Source organism: Babylonia areolata, chromosome 26 (assembly GCF_041734735.1).
Source record: "Babylonia areolata isolate BAREFJ2019XMU chromosome 26, ASM4173473v1, whole genome shotgun sequence".
In the NCBI taxonomy this organism is placed as follows: Eukaryota; Metazoa; Mollusca; class Gastropoda; order Neogastropoda; family Buccinidae; genus Babylonia; species Babylonia areolata.
The window spans coordinates 30,356,421-30,379,903 of record NC_134901.1 but is presented as its reverse complement, the minus strand read 5'-3'; the positions used below and the strand labels follow the sequence as shown (position 1 = coordinate 30,379,903).

The 23,483-nt window shown below is 48.9% G+C and overlaps 1 protein-coding gene across 1 annotated transcript in view; it reads left to right on the top strand.

Moving 5' to 3' along the window:
• LOC143300462 (fatty acid 2-hydroxylase-like) overlaps window positions 1-23,483 on the top strand; it is a 55,431-nt gene that overhangs the window by 26,222 nt on the left and 5,726 nt on the right. Inside the window, exons 2-3 of the mRNA XM_076614159.1 lie at window positions 15,240-15,290; window positions 22,616-22,874. Of these exons, the coding sequence (XP_076470274.1) occupies window positions 15,240-15,290; window positions 22,616-22,874 (310 nt within the window). The remainder of the gene's footprint in view (window positions 1-15,239; window positions 15,291-22,615; window positions 22,875-23,483) is intronic.

Genomic DNA, 23,483 nt, shown 5'->3' with positions numbered 1-23,483 from the left:
GTAACCCAATACTACCTGCCGAAGAAGATGACCAAAGGGCAGGGGGAGCTCTCATCCTTGGCTGGAAGTCCTCCTAGGAGACGGAACTCCGAAGAAAAAACCTGCACCTGCCGAGGCCGTTCTACACGTGGCAGTATCTGCACCTGTGGGACTGTGAGCGTCGGTAGGCGAGAGAGTGGGGAAGGGACTGCACAGCTCCTCTTCACTAAAAAAAAAGTCACCTGTGCTGGTCAGGCAACCAGGCTAATGTCGGAACGACGAACTAGCCCTTCAACACCCAGCTTTCCCAAGCCCTGCGGCGATGGAGAAGTGGTAACGGGGACAGGCAGAGGATGCTGCTGGCAGTTCCTGGTCACGACTCTGCACGCAGGCGGCTGTGGGGTGATGGTCGTCCGCCATAGACTGGGGCAGATGCGGCGCCCGTATCCTCCCACAGTGTCAGAGCAGCCATTTTTAGGGACAGCACTGCTCTCCCCACATGGGGAAGGGGAGATAAAAGGATCCCTAAACAAAGCCTGCCTTGCCTAGTACCTAGTAGGAAATCGCACCTTCTTGGACATCCAACACTAGCGGTCAAAAACAACAGAAGAAAAGAACCAGGAGTCAGGCCCTGACTGTGGGTGCCTGGAGTGTTTGCACCCTCTTAGACAGAGACGACAGATGAGAAAGACGCACAGCGCTCACTGCTAGAATGCTTGATCGCTACCGGGTGGACATAGGAGCCCTGAGCGAAACCAGGTTTATTGGTGAAACCCAGCTGGAGGAAGTTGGAGGGGGGTACACCTTCTACTGCATTGGGAAGCCAGATGGCACCCCAATAACCTCAGGTGTGGGCTTTGCCATACGAACCAAACTTGCACGACAGCTCGACAGTCTTCCACATGGGATAAACGATAGGCTGATGACCCTGCGTCTGAAGCTGTCCAAGGATCGCTTCGCCACAGTCATCAGCTGCAATGCCCCGACGATGACCAACCCTGACGACATCAAAGAAGCTTTCTACGAGGAGCTCAGCCGCACCATTTCAGCGGTAGATAGAAAGGACAGGCTGATCATCCTTGGGGATTTCAATGCCCGCGTCAGCGTGGACTTCTCGTGGCCTAAAGTCCTAGGACAGCACGGCATTGGCAAGTGCAACTCCAACAGACTGCTTTTGCTCTGGCTCTGCGCGCAGCATGGACTGACTATCACCAACACCCTCTTCCAACAAGCGGACAAGTACAAGAACACATGGATGCACCCATGCTTGAAGCAATGGCACATGCTGGACTATGTGATTGTCCGGCAGAGGGACAGAGGTGATGTGTCCATTACACGCTGCATGAGAGGAGCAGTCTGTTGGTCGGACCATTGCCTGGTACACAGCAAGATGAACATCAGACTTGCACGCAAGCTGCAACCAGCCAGGCAGAAACCCCCTAGGAAGCTGAACATCCACTGCCACCCTATCACCAAGGACGTGCTGCAGCAGCAAATCCAAGCAGCTCTCCAAGAAATTCCTGCATCCACTGATGTAGAAGAGGTATGGAGCACCTTTAGAGATGCTGTGTACACAGCAGCAGCTGACACACTCGGCTTTGTACAGAGGAGCCACAAAGACTGGTTTGACGAGAACGACTCTGGAATCTCCAAGCTCCTAAACACACTGCATATACAGTATCAGGATCACATTTCGATAAAGACTGCCAAAGGAAGAAGGACCAGTTCTTACAAACCAGGCAGTTCGTACAGAAGAGGCTGCGTGAGATGAAGAACACATGGTGGGAGAGAAAGTCCGAAGAGATTCAGTCCGCTGCTGATGCTCACGACACGAAGAACTTCCATGATGGTCTCTGAGCTGTGTATGGGTCAAGAGTCACAGGATCAACCCCTGTCCGAGCCTTGGACCAGACCACCCTCCTGACAGACAAGAAAGACATCCTTGCCCGCTGGGTAGAGCACTTCAACACCCTCCTCAACAGGGACTCGTCTGTATCTGACAAGGTAATTGCAGCCCTCCCACAGCTACCAGTCAATGACTCACTAGCTGCCCCTCCCACCAAGGCCGAGACCCGGAAGGCCTTGAAGCTGACAACGTCAGGAAAAGCACCAGGAGCGGATGGAATCCAGGCTGACATCTACAAGTATGGAGGCGAGGTGCTGACAGACAAGATGACCGCCCTGTTCTAGTCTATCTGGGAGAGAGGGGAGGTCCCCCAGGATTTCAAGGATGCTTCAATTGTCCACATTTACAAACGGAAGGGAGACAAAACATCCTGCGATAACCACCATGGAATCTCTCTCCTTTGCATCGCTGGCAAGATCTTCACCCGCATCATACTGAACAGACTGGTTGACCATGTCTCCAACACAGTCATCCCTGCAGCACAGTGCGGCTTCCTCTCAGACAGGGGAACATGTGACATGGTGTTTGCCGTACGCCAGATGCCAGAGAAATGCCGTGAGCAGAACAAGGAGCTCCACATGGTCTTTGTAGACCTAAGGCCTTCGACACGGTGAACCGCGGTAGTCTGTGGAAGATCCTCCTAAAGCTTGGCTGCCCAGAGAGCCTAATCCACCTGATTGCATCATTCCACGATGGCATGCAGGCGAGAGTACAGGAAAATACTGACATGTCGGATCCGTTCCCTGTGGTAAATGGAGTGAAGCAGGGCTGCGTCCTGGCACCCAAACTGTTCTCTATTCTCTTCTCTGCCATGCTGATTGACGCCTTCCAAGACTGTAACCAGGGCATCTATATTCAGTTTCGCACAGATGGCAAACTTTTCTGCTTGCAGCGACTCCACGCCAGCTCCAGGGTGTTTGAGGCACTGTTGAGAGAGTTCCTCTTCGCTGATGACTGCGCGCTTGCTGCACACACCCATGAGGACATGCAGTTCATTCTGGCCAGGTTCTCAATCTCCTGCAGGCGCTTTGGACTCACCATCAGCCTCAGCAAGACCGAGTCCATGTACCAGCCAGCTAGCTCACAGAACGCCAGTGCCTCCCTCCCACCTGTAATCAAGATTGATGACACAGAGATCAAGTCAGTTGACAAGTTTTGCTACCTGGGCAGCACCCTATGCAGCAACGGAGCCCTTGATGCAGAAGTGATGCTGCGCATCGCCAAGGCCAGCTCTGCCTTTGGCAGACTCAACAACAGGCTGTGGAACAACAAAGGCATCAGACTCAGCACCAAAATCAAAACCTACAGAGCTGTTGTGCTGACCACCTTGTTGTACTGCTGTGAAACATGGATGACATATCGCCGTCACATTCAACAACTTGAGCAGTTTCACCAGAGATGCCTACAAAAGATCCTCAGCACAGAGTCTCCAACCTCCAGGTCCTAGAGAGGAGCGGCCTGCCCAGCATCGAAAGCCTGCTGATCCAGTGTCAGCTATGCTGGACAGGACACGTAGTCCGCATGAGACAGCAGGATCCCGAAGATGCTCTTGTATGGCCAGCTGAAGGAAGGCCACCGCAAACTTGGAAGAACCTGCAAGCGCTTCAGGGACACCTTGAAGACAAACCTCAAAACCTGTGACATAGACATCACTTCCTGGGAAACTGATGCCCTTGACCGCTCTCGCTGGAGGATGCTGTGCTCTAGTGGCATAAAGACGTTTGAAAACGAGAGAACGCTGGCCATTAAGGAGAAGCGTGAGCTAAGGAAGCAGGGCTCAACTTGTGGAGACATTTTCCCTTGCAAACCTGTGGGAAGTGCTGCACATCCAGAATCGGCCTCTTCTCCCATATGAGGACACACACCGACAGATAAGCTGGCCTGCCTACTTCATCACCATCATGGCGGTCGGGGAATACCAGAAAGGATTTATTTTGTCTTGTCAGCGGCCATCCAGTTGAGGTTTCTGTCAGTGCTGGAGGGCATGGTGGTAAACGGGGGACAGGGATGGAGAAGTGTTCGGTGAAGTGTTTCATGGAAGCTGCCCCGCCCCTGTCCCCCCACCCCTTTGTTCCCCCAACCCCTCCCCCGTTCCAGTGCTGGTCGGCTACTCTGCGTTGGAGTGTTTTGGTTATCGTGTGTGATCGTGCGTCTGTTTCTGCCTGTCTTTGTCTATATTTCCCCTCGTGTTTGTCTCTAATTCATTCATTTCTTTATCATTACGTTTTGTTGTATGACAATATGTTGACGCTTTGAGGACCTGACGGCCAATGGCATTTGTGTCACGTCTCTGTCTGTCTGTCTGTCTGTCTCTCTCCTGAAGAAACGGAATTTATACCACACATTTAACAGGGTAGGCAAACCCGTTTTCTTTAGAAAGGTTCTTGCCATCCAAAAATGAAAGTAGAATGCAAAATTATACAAAGCTTTGAAGAGGCGTGGGAACGCAATAGAAATGTTCGATGTTAGAGAGTAAGGCAATGACGGTTGTTTTTAGGGTGTTTTTAAAAAAAATATTTTGGAGTCTCCATATTTACTTGTTCACACAGTACTTTTGTGTTCGTATCTTGTTTGTATGTCAACAATATTCATAACATTTAAGGTGTAAAATCTCGTTTCCTTTTGTTTAACCCCTTCAAATGGGGCGATGGCCTTATATTGAATGAATCGCTCGTTCTCTCTCTCTCTCTCTCTCTCTCTCTCTCTCTCACCCGCGCGCACGTGCACGTCGGTGGGTATGGATGGAAAGAGAGTGGTGTAGTGTGTAACTGTAAGTGGACACAAGTTATATTGTACGTGATAGTCAGCCAGTGTGCCTTGGCTGGTCCACAGAATGAATAACACCTATCTCTCTGTCCGTCTTTCTTCTGCTCTCCCTCAGAGGGTAGTGGCTGGGGTGGGTTGGATATGGCTTAAACATGGATTTCTGCACCATATGAGTGCAATGGCTTACAAATATGGGTATTTGCAATACTCTCTCTTCTACTGAGCTTTGTATAACAAGGGAAAACTTTGCGATAGGCTGCCCGCTAGCAAGGATTGCCGCTCGCGCAGTGCTGTTGGCCGAGTGACCAATGTCCAGCCTGTGTCATTGGGCCCACGACCTCCCAGCATGCATCGCAGCCCTGTATATATAGAGCTTACATTGTAGGTTTTGGCGCTTTTTGCAATACTCGTTCAGCTTCAGTGACACCATCATGGATACCTCTAACACCAACTTCAACCGTGCTCAGTTCCATTTGCAGGACCCTACGGACTCTGTGCGTTGCGATTCATCCGTGAAAAATGTGTCTGCGCATGAGGCAGCAGCACCCGCAGATACTGGATTAAACTAAAGACAACTTCAGGCTATCTCCGATGTTGTGTGGAGGCAAATGTCTCAATTCATGTTGCAACAGTCGAGAATGCAGGCCCCAGGCTCGGTGCTTACCCCCGTGGGGCCTGCCACAGTGTCCACATCCACAGCTTCAGCCAATCTGGCCCAGTCTGTGGATGTGAGTTTGGCTCCCTGCACCACCGTGGCATCTGCTCTCATGCCTCTGCTGCTGGGTGGGCATAGCCATATACCAATGTCTTCGTCAGTATATGTGACAGGCCAGGCGACCACTTCACTTGCTGCTAACACAGCTACGACGAGCCAGCACTTACTGCCGGGCCAACCGCCGATCACAAGTGCTACGCCTTTGTCCACTGTCAACACAGTGGGTACACTCCCTCCTGTCTCAGCCACATTCTCATACCCTTCCACATCTTGGGGTTATGCGGGTGTGATGAGTCATGCTGACAACGCAGCTAGCCAGCCTGCCTTCTCGTGTGGTCATTACACGGGAATGCCGTCCACCCACCATTTCCTCCCTCCCCAAATCTCACCCACCCCAGTTTTGACCACGGCAGTACACACACGGGCCGATGGGTCAACACTGCTCTCGTCCATTCTGGAAGATCTGACGGATGACGAGAGCACAACTGGGAACCACGACCCTTTTGCCGACATCCCAGCACTGCATGGTTTCCAGCTCAGTGGGGCGCGTGTGGCCATAAGCAAAACACGGCAAGGCAGGGTACCTTCAGAGCAAGCCCAGCAACTCTGGACACACGCCAGGGGGCAGGTCTCAGGTGGGAACTGGAGGGGTGTGCACGCCAATAAAATTGTGTCGTCGTACACATCACACGACCAAGTTGCCACCTTCGGGTCACAGTCCCGTGACACTATCTTCCCCCTCAGCGACACTTCTGCCAGACGGGATGACCACCTCGCTGCGCTACAAAACCGGCTTGGTGCTGCCTCTCATGCCCTGTGTGTTGCCCTCACCAAACTGAATGAGGTGACAGTGGACATGTCTGCCAGCCCTACCACTGATTTCTTCCATTCAAAGGCAACCACTCCCCAGGACCTCAAGCAACGACTGTGTGAGGATGTGGCAACACCTCAGGGCCATGTCCTGCGCGTGCTGGCTGCAGAGAGCTCCACCATCTGCAGAGATCATTGTCAGCTGTGCCTGGACACTCGCCGACCAGCAGGGTAGGGCTGCCATCGACCGGATCCAGCCTTCTGGCACCTCTCTGTTTGATGGTGACATCAGTAGTGTTGTGCAGGCCATCAGACAACAACGGGACGTGGGGGAAGCCTTCAGACCTGTGCCTACACATCCCCACCAAAGACAGCGCGACTCTGGTACACCACCGCAGCGTGACAGGCAGCCGCGTAAAAGAACCTTCCCGTCACATGACAGCCGCTATCGTCAGTGTGATTGGCAGCCCTTTCGTGCTCAGCCCTACAGGGCAAGTCAGGCAACGGGTCGGTCTGGCAGAGGCAGAGGGGGTGCCCACACGACCACCTATCAAAAAAATCTTTTAAAAAATCTGCGTGACAACCAACAGCTGAAAGTGGCAGGCCGCTTGTCTGCACATGCAGCAGCCTGGGCAGAAATCACGGACAACCCTTACGTCCTTCAGGCAGTCTGTGGATATCAGCTGGAGTTCCACACCAAACCTCCCCTGATGTCACCACGGGCGGCCCAGCATTTGGAGACCAAACTGTCCTCAGCACACCAACAACAGATGGACTGGGAAATAAAAGCCTCGCTGCAAAAAGGGGCCATCGAGAGAGTTGGTAGAGGGGTGGGGTTTTGCAGCCGCCTTTTCTATGTCCCCAAGAAAGATGAAAGCTCCGCCCCATCATCAGCTTAAAGCCCCTGAACCAGTTCGTCAAGGCTCCCGGCTTCTCCATGACCATGCTGAAGGACGTAGCCAGCTGATACAATGAGGCGACTGGGCTGTGTGACTAGATATGAAAGACACGTACTTCCATGTCCCAATCCATGTCAGGCACAGGCGGTTTCTCCAATTCATATGGAGAGGGTGAACATTCCGCTACACAGCGCTGCCATTCGGTCTGTCATCCAGCCCGTACTGCTTCACCAGAGTGACCAGGCCAGTTGTTCAATACCTCCGAGCACAAGGGGTGCGCATTGTCATCTACTTAGATGACATTCTACCCCTGGCTCACACCAGATCAGCAGCCTTGTCACACCTCAGAAGCATGAGGCGCCTCCTCAACACGGAGAAGTCCGCCTTTGTGCCCCAGCAGCGGTTCGCCTACCTCGGCTTGCAGTGGGACACCCGCACACTGACAGTGACTCTCCAATCGGACAAAGCTGCAGAGATCCACTTGCTGGCAGACAGGATACACATTCGCCACACTATCTGTGCGCCTACTGCTATCCTTCTAGGAAAAGTATCTTTTGCGGCATACGGAGTGCGCCAAGCAAGACTCCACTCAGGGGAGCTTCAAGCCACACTTCGGTATACCGGCGCCCTCGAGGCATAGGCAAGAGGGTACTGCTGCACCAAGAAGTGAGGGACAGTCTCCACTTTTGGAGTACAGTCCAACCCTTACCGCTTCCACTTCGCCGACCTCGCCTGGACGTCATTATGGCAATAGACAGGTCCATTACTGGTTGGGGGGCGAGTTTGCAATCCCTAACAGCGAGCGGCCACTGGTCGACTGTGGAGGGGGGACAACACATCAACTACTTGGAGCTGCTAGCTGTGTGGTATGCTCTAAGGGAGTTTTGGGACACGGTGACGGGAAAGTGCGTGTGCACGCAAATAGACAACCGCACAGCTGTAGCGTACCTGGCAAAGGAGGGGGGGACCAAGTCTCTCACTCTTTCCCGCTGGCTTGCCGTGTTCTGTTGTGGTGTCGGCGCAACAGGATCACTTTAATCCTGGTGTATGTGAAGGGAATGGCCAATACCATAGCCGACTCCATGTCATGCGACAAAGACACGCAGTGGCACCTGTCTCCTTGTGTGGTCCAGAAAATCTTTCACCGGTTCGGCCAGCCCCACATCGACCTCTTCGCGTCCAGAGAGACCGCACAGCTTCGCTGATACATGTCCCTACAATGTGGGGACACCCAGGTGTACGCGGTGGATGCCCTCACCCAGCCCTTGACCTTTCCCCTGCTCTACGCCTTCCCACCACCCACTCTGGTGCCGACAGTGTGAACAAGTTTAGGGAAACTCACTCCAGGATGCTACTGATAGCCCCCTGCTTGAGCGACTTCCCTTGGACGCTGATGATGATGGAGCTACTATATGACACGCCGCACAGGATCCCGATGTTATCAGATCTCCTGATCAACACAGTGACAGGCCAGCCAGTCAAGAACCTGGAAGCTCTCAGGCTGACAGTATGGCCCATATGTGGTCAGCCACAGGGCTCCACCTTCCATCGGCTACCTTTGAGGTGCTCAAGGGCAACTGGCGTGGGAGTACCCGTCGACAATACCAAGCTGTGTGGCGTGAGTGGCAGCGGTTCTGTGCCGACCAGTCTTTGGACACAGCTACCGTTTCTGTAGAAACGATGCTACAGTACCTACAGTACCTGTTTGATAAGGGACTGTCATGGAGGACCCTTAACGTGCATCGTTTGGCGATTTCTTCCATTTTAGAAGCACACAAACCTGTACCTATCGGGAAGCATCCCCTTGTGTATAGGTTCATCAAAGGTGTTTTTAATAAAAGACCCCCTCCTGTACAAGTTGTGCCCATGTGGGATATTGGAACTGTATTGTTGCATTTGTCCCAGTGGCACACTGCACAGCATCTACCCTTGGACAAACTGACTTACAAGGTCGTGTTCATGCTTGCTGCTTACACAGCTAAAAGAGTGAGTGATCTCCTTCTGTTTTCAGTGGATAGCCCTCTGTGTCATGTCAGTTCCAGTTGTGTGGTGTTGCAAACGGCTTTCGGTTCTAAGACGGTCATCTCACAGATCTCCACCGGTCAAGCTCAAAGTGTGTGAGAATAAAAACTTGTGTCCCGTCACCTATGTGTCGGAATACGTGCACCGGACAGCGGATCAACGACAGGGCTCACAACTCATTGTTTCCCCTTTCACCTTCAAACCCGTGAAACTAGCAACGGTCAGAAGGTGGATCACTAACATTCTGCACGAGGCTGGGGTGACCGCACCGCCGGGATCAACACGTGCCATAGCCACCAGCTGTGCTGTGCTGCACAACATTCCACTGCAGGCCATCGTGAACAGCGCTGATTGGTCACGCCGCGACACACCCTTCAGACATTACGTCAGGATCCTCCCACAGGAGACTGTGACGCGTGTGGAATCCAAGATGATTCAGGACGCTGTTATCCCCACCGACTGACCGTCTGTTGAGTACTTTCCTTTCGTTCGTTCTCTTGTGTACGTTTGGTTTGGTTGGTATTGCTTGTGCATGTACATACAGCATGTGTTTATACATGTCCTTTTCTGCTATCCGTCTGTGTTTGTTACATTTTTACATAGCTCTTTATTTCTATATCTCATGTTCAGTTCTATCCTCTTCTCTCACTTGCTGAACCCATGCGACGGTCAAACAGTCACCCATATGTGTAAGCCATTGCACTCATATGGTGCAGAAATTGAAAAATTTTAAAGTGTAACGACATAAAATTATAATTTCTGCACTATTGTGCAATGGCTTACACAATGATGGTCACATGGTTTCATCTTATGTAATTATGTTCCTTTTCTGTCTCGCATTACAAAAAGCACCCAAACCTACAATGTAGGCTCTATATATACAGGGCTGCGATGCATGCTGGGAGGTCGTGCGCCCAATGACACAGGCTGGACATTGGTCACTCAGCCAACAGCACTGCGCGAGCGGCGATCCTCGCTCGTGGGCAGCCTATCGCGAAGTTTTCCCTTGTTATACAAAGCTCGGTAGAAGAGAGTATTGCAAATACCCATATGTGTAAACCATTGCACAATAGTGCAAAAATTATAATTTTATGTCGTTACACTTTAACATTTTTCATTTAGCCATTATGTGACTCTCTGTATCTCTTTGTCTCTCTGTCTCTGTCTCTGTCTCTCTCTAGTGTGTCTCCCTCCTCTCTCTCTCCCTCGCTCTGCCCCCTATCCTCTCTCTTTCTAGTGTGTCTACCCCCCTTCTCTCTCCCTCTCTCTGCCCCCTATCCTCTCTCTAACGTGTCTCCCCCCCTCTCTTCCTCCCTCTGCCCCCTATCCTCTCTCTAACGTGTCTCCCCCCCTCTCTCCCTCTCTCTGCCCCCTATCCTCTCTCTCTCTAGTGTGTCTACCCCCCTTCTCTCTCCCTCTCTCTGCCCCCTATCCTCTCTCTAACGTGTCTCCCCCCCTCTCTTCCTCCCTCTGCCCCCTATCCTCTCTCTAACGTGTCTCCCCCCTCTCTCCCTCTCTCTGCCCCCTATCCTCTCTCTAACGTGTCTCCCCCCCTCTCTTCCTCCCTCTGCCCCCTATCCTCTCTCTAACGTGTCTCCCCCCCTCTCTCCCTCTCTCTGCCCCCTATCCTCTCTCTAACGTGTCTCCCCCCCTCTCTCCCTCTCTCTGCCCCCTATCCTCTCTCTAACGTGTCTCCCCCCTCTCTTCCTCCCTCTGCCCCCTATCCTCTCTCTAACATGTCTCCCCCCTCTCTCCCTCTCCCTGCCCCCTATCCTCTCTCTCTCTAACGTGTCTCCCCCCTCTCTCCCTCGCTCTGCCCCCTATCCTCTCTCTTTCTAACGTGTCTCCCCCCTCTCTCCCTCTCCCTGCCCCCTATCCTCTCTCTCTCTAGTGTGTCTACCCCCCTTCTCTCTCCCTCTCTCTGCCCCCTATCCTCTCTCTAACGTGTCTCCCCCCCTCTCTCCCTCTCTCTGCCCCCTATCCTCTCTCTAACGTGTCTCCCCCCTCCCTCTCTCCCTCTCTCTGCCCCCTATCCTCTCTCTAACGTGTCTCCCCCCTCCCTCTCTTCCTCTCTCTGCCCCCTATCCTCTCTCTAATTAGCTAAAGCTCACTCGGGACGACAAGTTTTCTCCCTTGCTTTTCCCCACAGACGGCCCATTTGTGAGGGTTTGGAAAAAAATTACAAAAAAATACAAAATACTGTGTAAGAAAATGAAACTTTCAGAACTGGTTTATTACGTGTTGAGCTAGTACATATAAAATAATCAAATTTTTCATCTTATTTTTACAGTTTTGCCATATGTAGAAAATACTGCCAATTTTTCACCCCGAATCACCATACCCATGCTCGCTTTCTGCATTAAATTCGCTTTCTTCTTCGTCATCATCCACCTCTTCAATGTCCGACCCTTCAGTTTGTAGCATTTAGAGAGTCCGTGAGGGTGTGGGTTCGAATCCCGCTCTCGCCCTTTCTCCTAAGTTTGACTGGAAAATCAAACTGAGCGTCTAGTCTTTCGGATGAGACGATAAACCGAGGTCCCGTGTGCAGCACGCACTTGGCGCACTGAAAAAGAACCCATGGCAACGAGAGTGTTGTCCTCTGGTGAAATTACGTAAAATGAAATCCACTTTCATATGTACACAAATATGTAAGCATGCACTCAAGGCCTGACTAAGCGCGTTGGGTTATGCTGCTGGTCAGGCATCTGCTCAACAGATGTGGTGTAGCGTGTATGGATTTGTCCGAACGCAGTGACGCCTCCTTGAGAAAGTGAAACTGAAACTGAAACAAGTACTTCGGCAACCCTAAAACATTGCCGTCGCTGCCTTGTTCGCTTCACAACATTCTGAGAAGAGCCCGCTTTGCTAACAGGCTGGTACGCGAGCAGATGATCGGTCAGTGACTTTGTCAGCGTGTGTGCGAGACAGGCCACACATGCCGGGCTGACCAGTCATACTGTTCGATTGTGGAGTTACCCAGAATAGCGCACTCTGCTTGGCTAATCACAAAATCACGTGTACAGCGCATGATGGAATTTTACTTTCGAAGAATGCTATTCCATTCCTTCGTCCGAATCCGAATACGTTTTGTGTAGGAATGCGTGAGCATTCCTTCGTCCGGAGAGAGCTATTAGCTAACGTGTCCACACCTGAAGAGGATTGGAGTGGCAGCCACATCCCTATGTGATTGCGGCCAGGCTGACCAGACCCCATCCCATATTCTCCAAGACTGCCCCCTGTATGAGAAGATGCGGCAGCAGTCCTGGCCTGGGGGTGCTGACCTCAACACCAAGCTCTGGGGGACGGCAGCCGATCTTCACCGGACGTCCGAGTTTGTGGCATCCCTCGGACTTCGACCCTGACTGCGTAGCTGTCGAACACAAAGAAGAAGAAGAAGAAGCTAACGTGTCTCCCCCCCTCTCTCTCTCCCTCTCTCTGCCCCCTCTCCTCTCTCTAACGTGTCTCCCCCCCTCTCTTCCTCTCTCTGCCCCCCCCCACCCCCGCTCCTCTCTCTAGTGTGTCTATCCCCCTTCTCTCTCCCTCTCCCCCCCCCCCCCCCCACACACACCCTTTCTCTTTCTCTCACTCTGTCTTTCTTTCACCTTTCATCATCATCGTCATCATCATCATCACTCACAAGCACCCTGAACACACAGATGTATGATTATTCTCTCCCCAATGCGGAAGGGGAGGAGGGGTAGGGGACGTGAGTGCCACAGTAGTGTTGGATGCCATCCATAAGTTACCCCCCTCTCCCAACTCCCCGCCATGACCGGACCGGTGCACTGTGAGAAGGGGAACTGCTGGATCAAGTTGGGACTCTACACCATCATCTCCACCCAGGCGTTGCAAGTCGGCCGTGCGGACACAACTCTGTGTGTGTGTGTGTGTGTGTGCGCGCGCGCGCGTGCGTACGTGCGTGCGTGCGTGCGTGATTGTTCTTATACGGACTACATAAAGTGACTTGAATCCGGTTGCGCGTATGCGTATCAGTATGGATGCTCGTGCACACTCACTCATATGCATGTTCACACATCACATAACGCGCGCGTGCATGTACACTTATCTGTACAATAGGGCTACCCATTACCAGAGCAAGCATCGTTGAGCAAAGTCAGGGAAATATACCAACAAAAAGGCGAGTTTTAAGTGATGATAGAAATCATGCATGTTTATAAACTGGAGTTATCCATCAATCAGCTAATGTCACGGCTCGTGACATTCATTTGTGCGCGTGCTCGTGTGTTCGTCTCCCTTCCCCTCTTCTCCCTTTCCACTCCCCTTTCTCCCTTCTTCTCTCTCCTCCTTTTGCTTCAAAGTTTTTTTGGTTTGCTCAGTTCAATGCAGAACTGATGCACGTGCAGTTCTTGTGATGTATATCTTATTCCTTCTCGTTCTGAACTCCTGTGTGAGTTCGGAAGTAACATCGTTTAGAACGAAGAGTTTTGCTTTGCTTATGGAGCCGAGCATTGGTTGGAGACGGGTCGCCGTGCCAGCAAGCGAGCTGTTGGGTGCCCTCTTGACAGGTGTTGTGGGGTTCGATTCCTGGGTGATCCCCTTCTTCCTTTGAGTCTTTGTTTTCCCCTGGGCCAGTGGTGTGCCTAATTCCTGGTGACAGGTGAGGCGGGAGTTGTATAGTTTGTCCTCGTGGTGTTAGTGTTGTAACTTGTGACATTTGTTTGCATTTCGGGATTGTTTTAACGGAAATCTTTTAAATCCAGTAGTCTTTTATTTCTAGATATTTTGGGGGGAATTAATAAGGTTGTGTTAAGTGTGTATTTTGACATGTATTCAGCTCAAGTTATTGTTTCAAACTTATTCTCTTAATAATGAAAACTGTCTACATTTCCGAAAACAAAACATTTTTGTATCGTAATACGGATATTGTAATATTGCCTATTTGGGTTTTGTTTCTGGAGAAACCAGTAAGATAAATACTGACTGTCATTTAGGGTTACTTGTAATGACTCTTTCAGTTTGTGTGTGGCGTAACTCTTTATCGGAGAAACCATAACAGTGCATGTACATTTGGCATTGGTAGTTTTTGTGTGAAAACGACTGCATTGATATCCACTTATTCACCTACTTAGTGTAATGTGTATTGCTTAAGGAAAGGGAGGGGGGCAGTTAGTCTTTTGTAAAAGAGCATAGTCTTCGGAAACATGGGAGTCTGTTACAGATTTTTCCCTGTGATTTTTTCCTGTGGGTTTCCCCTGTCAGCCACCCCGACGGAACTCCAGGATTCGCCTCTGCACTGGTCTTCGTTCCCCTTATGCCCTGTTTACCCCAAGTTCCCTCACGCCCCACCCCCTTTCCCAACCTCCACACTGCAGCAGGCATGACTTCAGGCCTCGAGTGGGTTCATTAACACTGGTCGTCCACGGATGGGTTTGACTTTGGTTCAAGTGAAATGACGTTGCATAGAACTGGTACCGCAGTTGCTTAAGCACACCTTGATGATTATATTGTCATAAAACTGAAGGAGAGTGGTGCTATAGTTAAGTGTATTGAATTTGTGTGTCTGGACCAGTGTTTTCAAAGCGCAACAGTAGGTAAAGAACTGAGCTGAACTTTCTATGTCTCTGTGTTTTGTGTTGTCAGGGTGTGTGTTAGTCTGGGAAGGTGCGGGGGTTCATGGGCAACCCCTTATTGGCTGTGACAGCTAAGTACAGTAATTAGATCAAGGCAGATTCATGCATTGCCGAACAGGATAAAGCTGAACGCTTTTGTTACCAGTTCAGAAAAGATGTTAAATGCAGTAGTGGAAAACTGACCTATCTCCAGCAAACACGTAGTATTTGAATGTCACAGTTTAAACTAGTTTTTACCAAACTTTTCGGAAAGATCACTTGAATGTATTTTTGTCAATTTCAAGATGTTATCTGCTTTTACAGGTTTTATGTGCGGTCCAATAGGACATTTCCTATAGTTTGATGTTAGCTTTTCCGAAAACACACACACACACACACACACACACACACACACACACACACACACGATTTTCAAAACATTCGTCAGATGGCATTGACAACATAATACTCAAACTCTGACGGTTCTCGGTTGCCATTAGTATGATATAATTTGATATATAATATAATGTTGCGGCTCATTGACTAGATGTGGACCGTGTGTGGTGTTTCAGGAAACGTCGACAGACAGTGATTACAGCAACGCACCGTACTACAGTGCTCAGGTTTGTGTTTGTCTATTGTCAGTCTCTGTCTCTCTCTGTCTCACTCTTTCGCTGTCTATGTCTGTGTCAGTGCCTCAGTGCGTGCCCTAACAAAATTTCCCTCTTTCTCTCTTATTTCCTTCCACACCCCTTCCCCCCACCCGCCCCCCACCCCCTTTTGTTCGTTCTTTCTACCATTCCGTCTTTCCTATCTTCATTGTCGCTTTCTCGTTCCTCTTTTCTTTTGCTTTATCCTGCTCTTTTCTCGTCCTTCATTACTTTCCTTCTCGTCAACACTGTCTCCAAAATTGTCATTCCCTTTTATTTCCTTCTAAATTCCTTGGTCGCTTTTTCCATTGCCTTCTTCCTACAGTTGTCATCTTTTCCCTCCCAACTCTCAGCACATGGTACTTCATTTGATTTCTCCCTCGGATACAGTAGAGTTCGGTTTAGGATTCGTTGGCTTGGACCCTTCAGGTCATGTCGGTTAGAGATGGGAGGTTTCTGTTATGAATGTTTTCCTTGTTCAGTCTGTGTGTTGTGAAGGTTTAGTTGTTCAGTGCTGGGGGCTGGGTGTTGTGAAGGTTTAGTTGTTCAGTGCTGGGGGCTGGGTGTTGTGAAGGTTTAGTTGTTCAGTGCTGGGGGGTTTGTGTCATGAATGTTTCGTTGTTCAGTGCTGGGGGCTGGGTATTGTGAAGGTTTCGTTGTTCAGTGCTGGGGTCTTGGTGTTGTGAAGGTTTCGTTGTTCAGTGCTGGGGTCTTTGTGCTGGGGTCTTGGTGTTGTGAAGGTTTAGTTGTTCAGTGCTGGGGGCTGGGTGTTGTGAAGGTTTAGTTGTTCAGTGCTGGGGTCTTGGTGTTGTGAAGGTTTAGTTGTTCAGTGATGGGGTCTTGGTGTTGTGAAGGTTTTGTTGTTCAGTGCTGGGGTCTTGGTGTTGTGAAGGTTTAGTTGTTCAGTGCTGGGGGCTGGTTGTTGTGAAGGTTTAGTTGTTCAGTGCTGGGGTCTTGGTGTTGTGAAGGTTTAGTTGTTCAGTGCTGGGGGCTGGTTGTTGTGAAGGTTTAGTTGTTCAGTGCTGGGGTCTTGGTGTTGTGAAGGTTTAGTTGTTCAGTGCTGGGGGCTGGTTGTTGTGAAGGTTTAGTTGTTCAGTGCTGGGGTCTTGGTGTTGTGAAGGTTTAGTTGTTCAGTGCTGGGGGCTGGGTGTTGTGAAGGTTTCGTTGTTCAGTGCTGGGGTCTTGGTGTTGTGAAGGTTAAGTTGTTCAGTGCTGGGGGCTGGGTATTGTGAAGGTTTACTTGTTCAGTGCTGGGGGCTGGGTATTGTGAAGGTTTACTTGTTCATTGCTGGGGTCTTGGTGTTGTGAAGGTTTACTTGTTCAGTGCTGGGGGCTGGGTGTTGTGAAGGTTTTGTTGTTCAGTGCTGGGGGGTGGGTATTGTGAAGGTTTCGTTGTTTGAGGGTTGATGGTGGTTCGTGGCCCTGTTTCACTTTGTGCATGATGGTGTGTCCATGGGAAAATTTCTTCACTCCCATTTGCCTCACTCCACCAGGTGTGAATGGTACCTGAATTGGACTGTGGAGAGTTAGAATGGTGGAAGGAGAGGACTGGGTCCCGGCCTCCTATGCAGAGCCCTAGACACTGTGGGTATGAATTCACTGTCCCCATGGCCGTAAAGAGGCTGTTGGATGTGTGTGTGTGTGTGTGTGTGTGTGTGTGTGTGTGTGTGTGACACAATGTGTGTGTGTGTGTGTGTGTGTGTGTGTGTGTGTGTGTGAGAGACAATGTGTGTGTGTGTGTGTGTGTGTGTGTGTGACACAATGTGTGTGTGTGTGTGTGTGTGTGTGTGACACAATGTGTGTGTGTGTGTGTGTGTGTGTGTGTGTGTGTGTGTGTGTGTGACAATGTGTGTGTGTCCCTACACCTACAGCGTGTTGTGCATGTTGGCTGTGTGCCTGTGAGCAAGTTTCGCACGGATGATCGTCAAAGCCTCCCAGCTGCTTCATTGACAGCATGAAAGCAGCACATACTTTCAATGAAAAGAAACTCAGCGGTTTAAAATAGTGGCACATAAGATGTGACACTGATAGGAACACGTGGTCTGTCATGGTTCCTGTTCACTCATTTTTGTCAGTGGGATTTATGTGTATGACTATTTATGAGTCTCGTTGTTACTGTTGTTTTGCATGGCTGTGTAGAGTTTTGCTATATTTTTATAATTGCTGGGAATATTCCCGATTCAGTGACTTGCTGACCACTGACAGGGATGGTTGTTGCCATTGTTTTTGTAACATGTGTTACTCGTGCATGTATGTAGGCACGACAGGGAGTCTTCATGCTGGCAGGTGTATCTGCTGTATGTGTTGAGCAAGGATAGTGGGAAAATCTCCACCCTGTGCCCACAAAGCAGGGCATGGATTTGAAATCACAGAGATAGCGTGTCTGTTGTCATTTTTTTTTAAAAAGAAAGCCTTGCGACTTAATGGCTGTCAGAGGAAACCAAAAAAATTAAACTGCAGTATTTACCAGTGGGAAACAGACCTATAAAAAAACAATAATAAACAAATGAATAATGAAATAAAAAGCCGTAAGGACAAGATATAAGGAAATAAATGGCATCACTGTCTATAGACAGGTGTGTGTGTGGATGCGCGTGCGTGCGCGCGCGCGTGTGTGTGTGTGTGTGAGAGATATTCATCACTGGTTCATGTACGCTTCAGGTGAAAGTTCAGAGTGTGTGCTTCTATCTCCCTGTATCTCCCTTACTGACTGCCCCCCTGTCCCCTGCCTGCCTCTCTCTCCCTCGATCCTCTTTCGCTCTGTCACTGAACTAAGATAACAATCAAAGCTATCAAGACTGCACACATTTTGGTACAAACTGTGAGCTATGATCTAAGTTCCTAACCCCCCTCTGCCTCCTTGTCTCCATCCACCCCCCTCCATTCCCTTCCTCTTGGATGCTGCTATGTTCTTCATGAAGCTTCATTGCCAGACTTGATGAGATGCACACATTGTGCAACAGTTTGCATCGCCTGTCACTTCTGTGTTAAACTCACAACTGTCAGCGTCTGCGGTGTAACCTGGGTCATTATGAACAGCCAGTGATTTGCTTCAATATAACCTAGGACGCAAAGGATGTCGTCTGATTGTTCACTTTGCACTCAGGGTTGGCAGTTGCCCAATGCTGTAAGCCATGGATAACACCTTACAGTATATCAGGATGATGTTCATGTTTATTCATGATTGCAATACAGTCTTCTGGGTGTGACAACAGTTCTGATGCTATTTTTGTGTCTGGCTGAGGCAAAATCTGGTCATGGGTTGACCTGTCATGTAGCAATATGGCCACAACTACAGTATGATGGGTTCACCTGTCATGTAGCAGTGTGGCCACAACTATAGTATGATATGGGTTGATCAGTCGTGTAGCAATTTGGCCACAACTACAGTATGATATGGGTTGATCTGTCATGTAGCAATTTGGCCACAACTACAGTATGATATGGGTTGATCTGTCATGTAGCAATTTGGCCACAACTACAGTATGATATGGGTTGATCTGTCATGTAGCAATGTGGCCACAACTACAGTATATGGGTTGACCTGTCATGTAGCAATATGGCCACAACTACAGTATGATATGGGTTGATCTGTCATTTAGCAATATGGCCACAACTACAGTATGATATTGGTTGACCTGTCATGTAGCAATATGGCCACAACTACAGTATGATATGGGTTGATCTGTCATTTAGCAATATGGCCACAACTACAGTATGATATTGGTTGATCTGTCATGTAGCAATATGGCCACAACTACAGTATGATATGGGTTGACCTGTCATGTAGCAATGTGGCCACAACTACAGTATATGGGTTGACCTGTCATGTAGCAGTGTGGCCACAACTACAGTATGATATGGGTTGACCTGTCATGTAGCAATTTGGCCACAACTACAGTATATTGGCTGACCTGTCATGTAGCAATATGGCCACAACTACAGTATCATATTGGCTGACCTGTCATGTAGCAATATGGCCACAACAACAGTATGATGGGTTGATCTGCCATGTAGCAATGTGGCCACAATTACAGTATGATATTGGTTGACCAGTCTTGTAGCAATGTGGCCACAACTACAGTATATGGGTTGACCTGTCATGTAGCAATATGGCCACAACTACAGTATGATACTGGTTGACCAGTCATGTAGCAATATGGCCACAACTACAGTATGATATTGGCTGACCTGTCATGTAGCAATATGGCCACAACTACAGTATGATATGGGTTGACCTGTCATGTAGCAGTATGGCCACAACAACAGTATGATGGGTTGATCTGTCATGTAGCAATATGGCCACAACTACAGTATGATATGGGTTGATCTGTCATGTAGCAATATGGCCACAACTACAGTATGATATTGGCTGACCTGTCATGTAGCAATATGGCCACATCTACAGTATATGGGTTGACCTGTCATGTAGCAATATGGCCACAACTACAGTATGATACTGGTTGACCAGTCATGTAGCAATATGGCCACAACTACAGTATGATATGGGTTGATCTGTCATGTAGCAATGTGGCCACAACTACAGTATTATATGGGTTGACCTGTCATGTAGCAATGTGGCCACAACTACAGTATGATACTGGTTGACCTGTCATGTAGCAATGTGGCCACAACTGCAGTATGGTATTGGTTGACCTGTCATGTAGCAATGTGGCCACAACAACAGTAGGATAGGGTTGACCTGTCATGCAGCAATGTGGCCACAAGTACAGTATGATATTGGTTGACCAGTCATGTAGCAATATGGCCACAACTACAGTATGATACTGGCAGACCTGTCATGTAGCAATGTGGCCACAACTACAGTATGATGTTGGTTGACCAGTCATGTAGCAATATGGCCACAACTACAGTATGATACTGGTTGACCTGTCATGTAGCAATGTGGCCACAACTACAGTATGATGTTGGTTGACCAGTCATGTAGCAATATGGCCACAACTACAGTATGATACTGGTTGACCTGTCATGTAGCAATGTGGCCACAACTACAGTATATGGGTTGGCCTGTCATGTAGCAATGTGGCCACAACTACAGTATGATATTGGTTGACCAATCATGTAGCAATATGGCCAGAACTACAGTATGATACTGGTTGACCTGTCATGTAGCAATGTGGCCACAACTACAGTAAGTTATGGGTTGACCTGTCATGTAGCAATGTGGCCACAACTACAGTATGATATTGGTTGACCAGTCATGTAGCAATATGGCCACAACTGCAGTATGATACTGGTTGACCTGTCATGTAGCATTGTGGCCACAACTGCAGTATGATATGGGTTGACCTGTCATGTAGCAGTGTGGCCACAACTACAGTATATGGGTTGACCTGTCATGTAGCAATGTGGCCACAGCTACAGTATGATACGGGTTGACCTGTCATGTAGCAATGTGGCCACAACTACAGTATGATATGGGTTGACCTGTCATGTAGGAATATGGCCACAACTACAGTATATTGGTTGACCAGTCATGTAGCAATATGGCCACAACTACAGTATATTGGTTGACCAGTCATGTAGCAATGTGGCCACAACTACAGTATGATATGGGTTGACCTGTCATGTAGCAATATGGCCACAACTACAGTATGATATGGGTTGATCTGTCATGTAGCAGTGTGGCCACAACTACAGTATATGGGTTGACCTGTCATGTAGCAGTGTGGCCACAACTACAGTATATTGGCTGACCTGTCATGTAGCAATATGGCCACAACTACAGTATATTGGTTGACCAGTCATGTAGCAATGTGGCCACAGCAACAGTATGATATGGGTTGACCTGTCATGTAGCAATGTGGCCACAACTACAGTATGATAATGGTTGATCTGTCATGTAGCAATGTGGTCAGAACTACAGTATATGGGTTGATCTGTCATGTAGCAATATGGCCACACATACACATGATTTCTTTGCATTGATGCAGGAAGACATGAACGTTGTTGGTATCGTAATTTCTGTGTTGATGCAGGAAGACATGAACATTGTCACCATGATTTCTGTGTATTGATGCAGGAAGACATGAACATTGACAGGATTTGTGTGTTGATGCAGGAAGACATGAATGTTGACAGGATTTCTGTGTGTTGATGCAGGAAGACATGAACGTTGGCAGGATTTCTGTTTGTTGATGCAGGAAGACATGAACATTGACAGGATTTCTGTGTTGATGCAGGAAGACAGAAACATTGTTGGTATCATGATTTCTGTGTTGATGCAGGAAGACATAAACATTTTTGGTATCATGATTTCTGTGTTGATGCAAGAAGACATGAACATTGTCACCATGATTTCTGTGTTGATGCAAGAAGACATAAACATTGTTGGTATCATGATTTCTGTGTTGATGCAGGAAGACATAAACATTGTTGGTATCATGATTTCTGTGTTGATGCAGGAAGACATGAACATTGTCACCATGATTTCTGTGTTGATGCAAGAAGACATGAACATTGTCACCATGATTTCTGTGTGTTGACGCAGGAAGACATAATATTGACAGGATTTCTGTGTGTTGATGCAGGAAGACATATAATATTGACAGGATTTCTGTGTGTTGATGCAGGAAAACATGAATGTTGACATGATTTCTGTGTGTTGATGCAGGAAGACATGAATGTTGACATGATTTCTGTGTGTTGATGCAGGAAGACATGAATGTTGACAGGATTTCTGTGTGTTGATGCAGGAAGACATGAACATGATTTCTGTGTTGATGCAGGAAGACATAAACATTGTCATCATGATCTCTGTGTATTGATTCAGGAAGACATGAACATTATTTCTGTGTTGATGCAGGAAGACATGAACATTGTTATTATTATTATTTCTGTGTGTTGATACTGGAAGACATGAACATGATTTGTGTGTTGATACTGGAAGACATGAACATGATTTGTGTGTTGATGTAGGAAGACATGAAAATTGTTACCATGATTTCTCTGTGTTGATGCAGGAAGACATGAACATGATTTTTGTGTTGATGCAGGAAGATATGAACATGATTTCTGTGTTGATGCAGGAAGACATGAACATTGTCATCACGATTTCTGTGTTGGTGCGGGAAGACATGAACATTGACATGATTTCTGTGTTGATGCAGGAAGACATGAACATTGTCATCAGTTTCTGTGTTGATGCAGGAAGACATGAACATTGTCATCACAATTTCTGTGTTGATGCAGGAAGACATTAACATTGTCATCGCAATTTCTGTGTTGATGCAGGAAGACATGAACATTGTCATCACAATTTCTGTGTGTTGATTCAGGAAGACAGTCTGGTGGACTGGAGCCGACCCATGCTGTCCCAGATCCCAGGGCTGGGGGAGAACTACATCCACTGGGTGCACCAGCCAGTGGACTTGAACCTCCGACTGTTCCAGTCCGACATGCTGGAGTGGCTGTCGAAGGCTCCATGGTACCTGGTGCCACTCTACTGGATCCCTGTGGCTCTGGGGCTGCTGTGGGCATCCTGGGCAACACTCAGTGCTGAGGGACAGCCTGTGTTCTGGAACCTGATTGTGGCAGGTGAGGAGGGGTGTGTGGGAAGGGATGGGGGGCAACCTGTGCTTTGTAACCTGCTGGAAGCAGGTGTGGAGGGGGGCAGGGGGAGAGGGTGGAGGGGGATGGGGTGCAATCTGTGCTGTGGGAGGGGTGTGGGGAGCAACCTGTGATCTGGAACCTGCTGGGGACAGGTGAGGAGGGGGGGGGGTGTGGATGTGGGAGAGTGGGGGACAATCTGTGCTGTGGAACCTGCTTTGGGCAGGTGAGGAGGAGGGGGTGTGGGTAGGGGACAGTAACAGGCAGGATGGTCAGGGAATAGGAAGGCAATAGCCGAGTGGTTAAAGCATTGGACTTTCAGTCTGAGGGTCCCAGGTTGGAATCCCAGTAACAGCACCTGGTGAGTAAAGGGTGGAGATTTTTTCCAAATCTGCTCGCAAGCACAGCAGCACACACTGCATTTACTGGTCGCAGTGGAGAGTGGAAAGGTCAGTTATTATGTAAGATGATCTTAGCTGATAACGTCATTATGGAAATTAGGTGCCACTCCAAAAATTCAAAACTATCTAAGGCCCTAATCGGGGCCTTTTGTCCAGAATGAGTTAATGTGTATTTCAGTTTCTCAGTTATCAATAT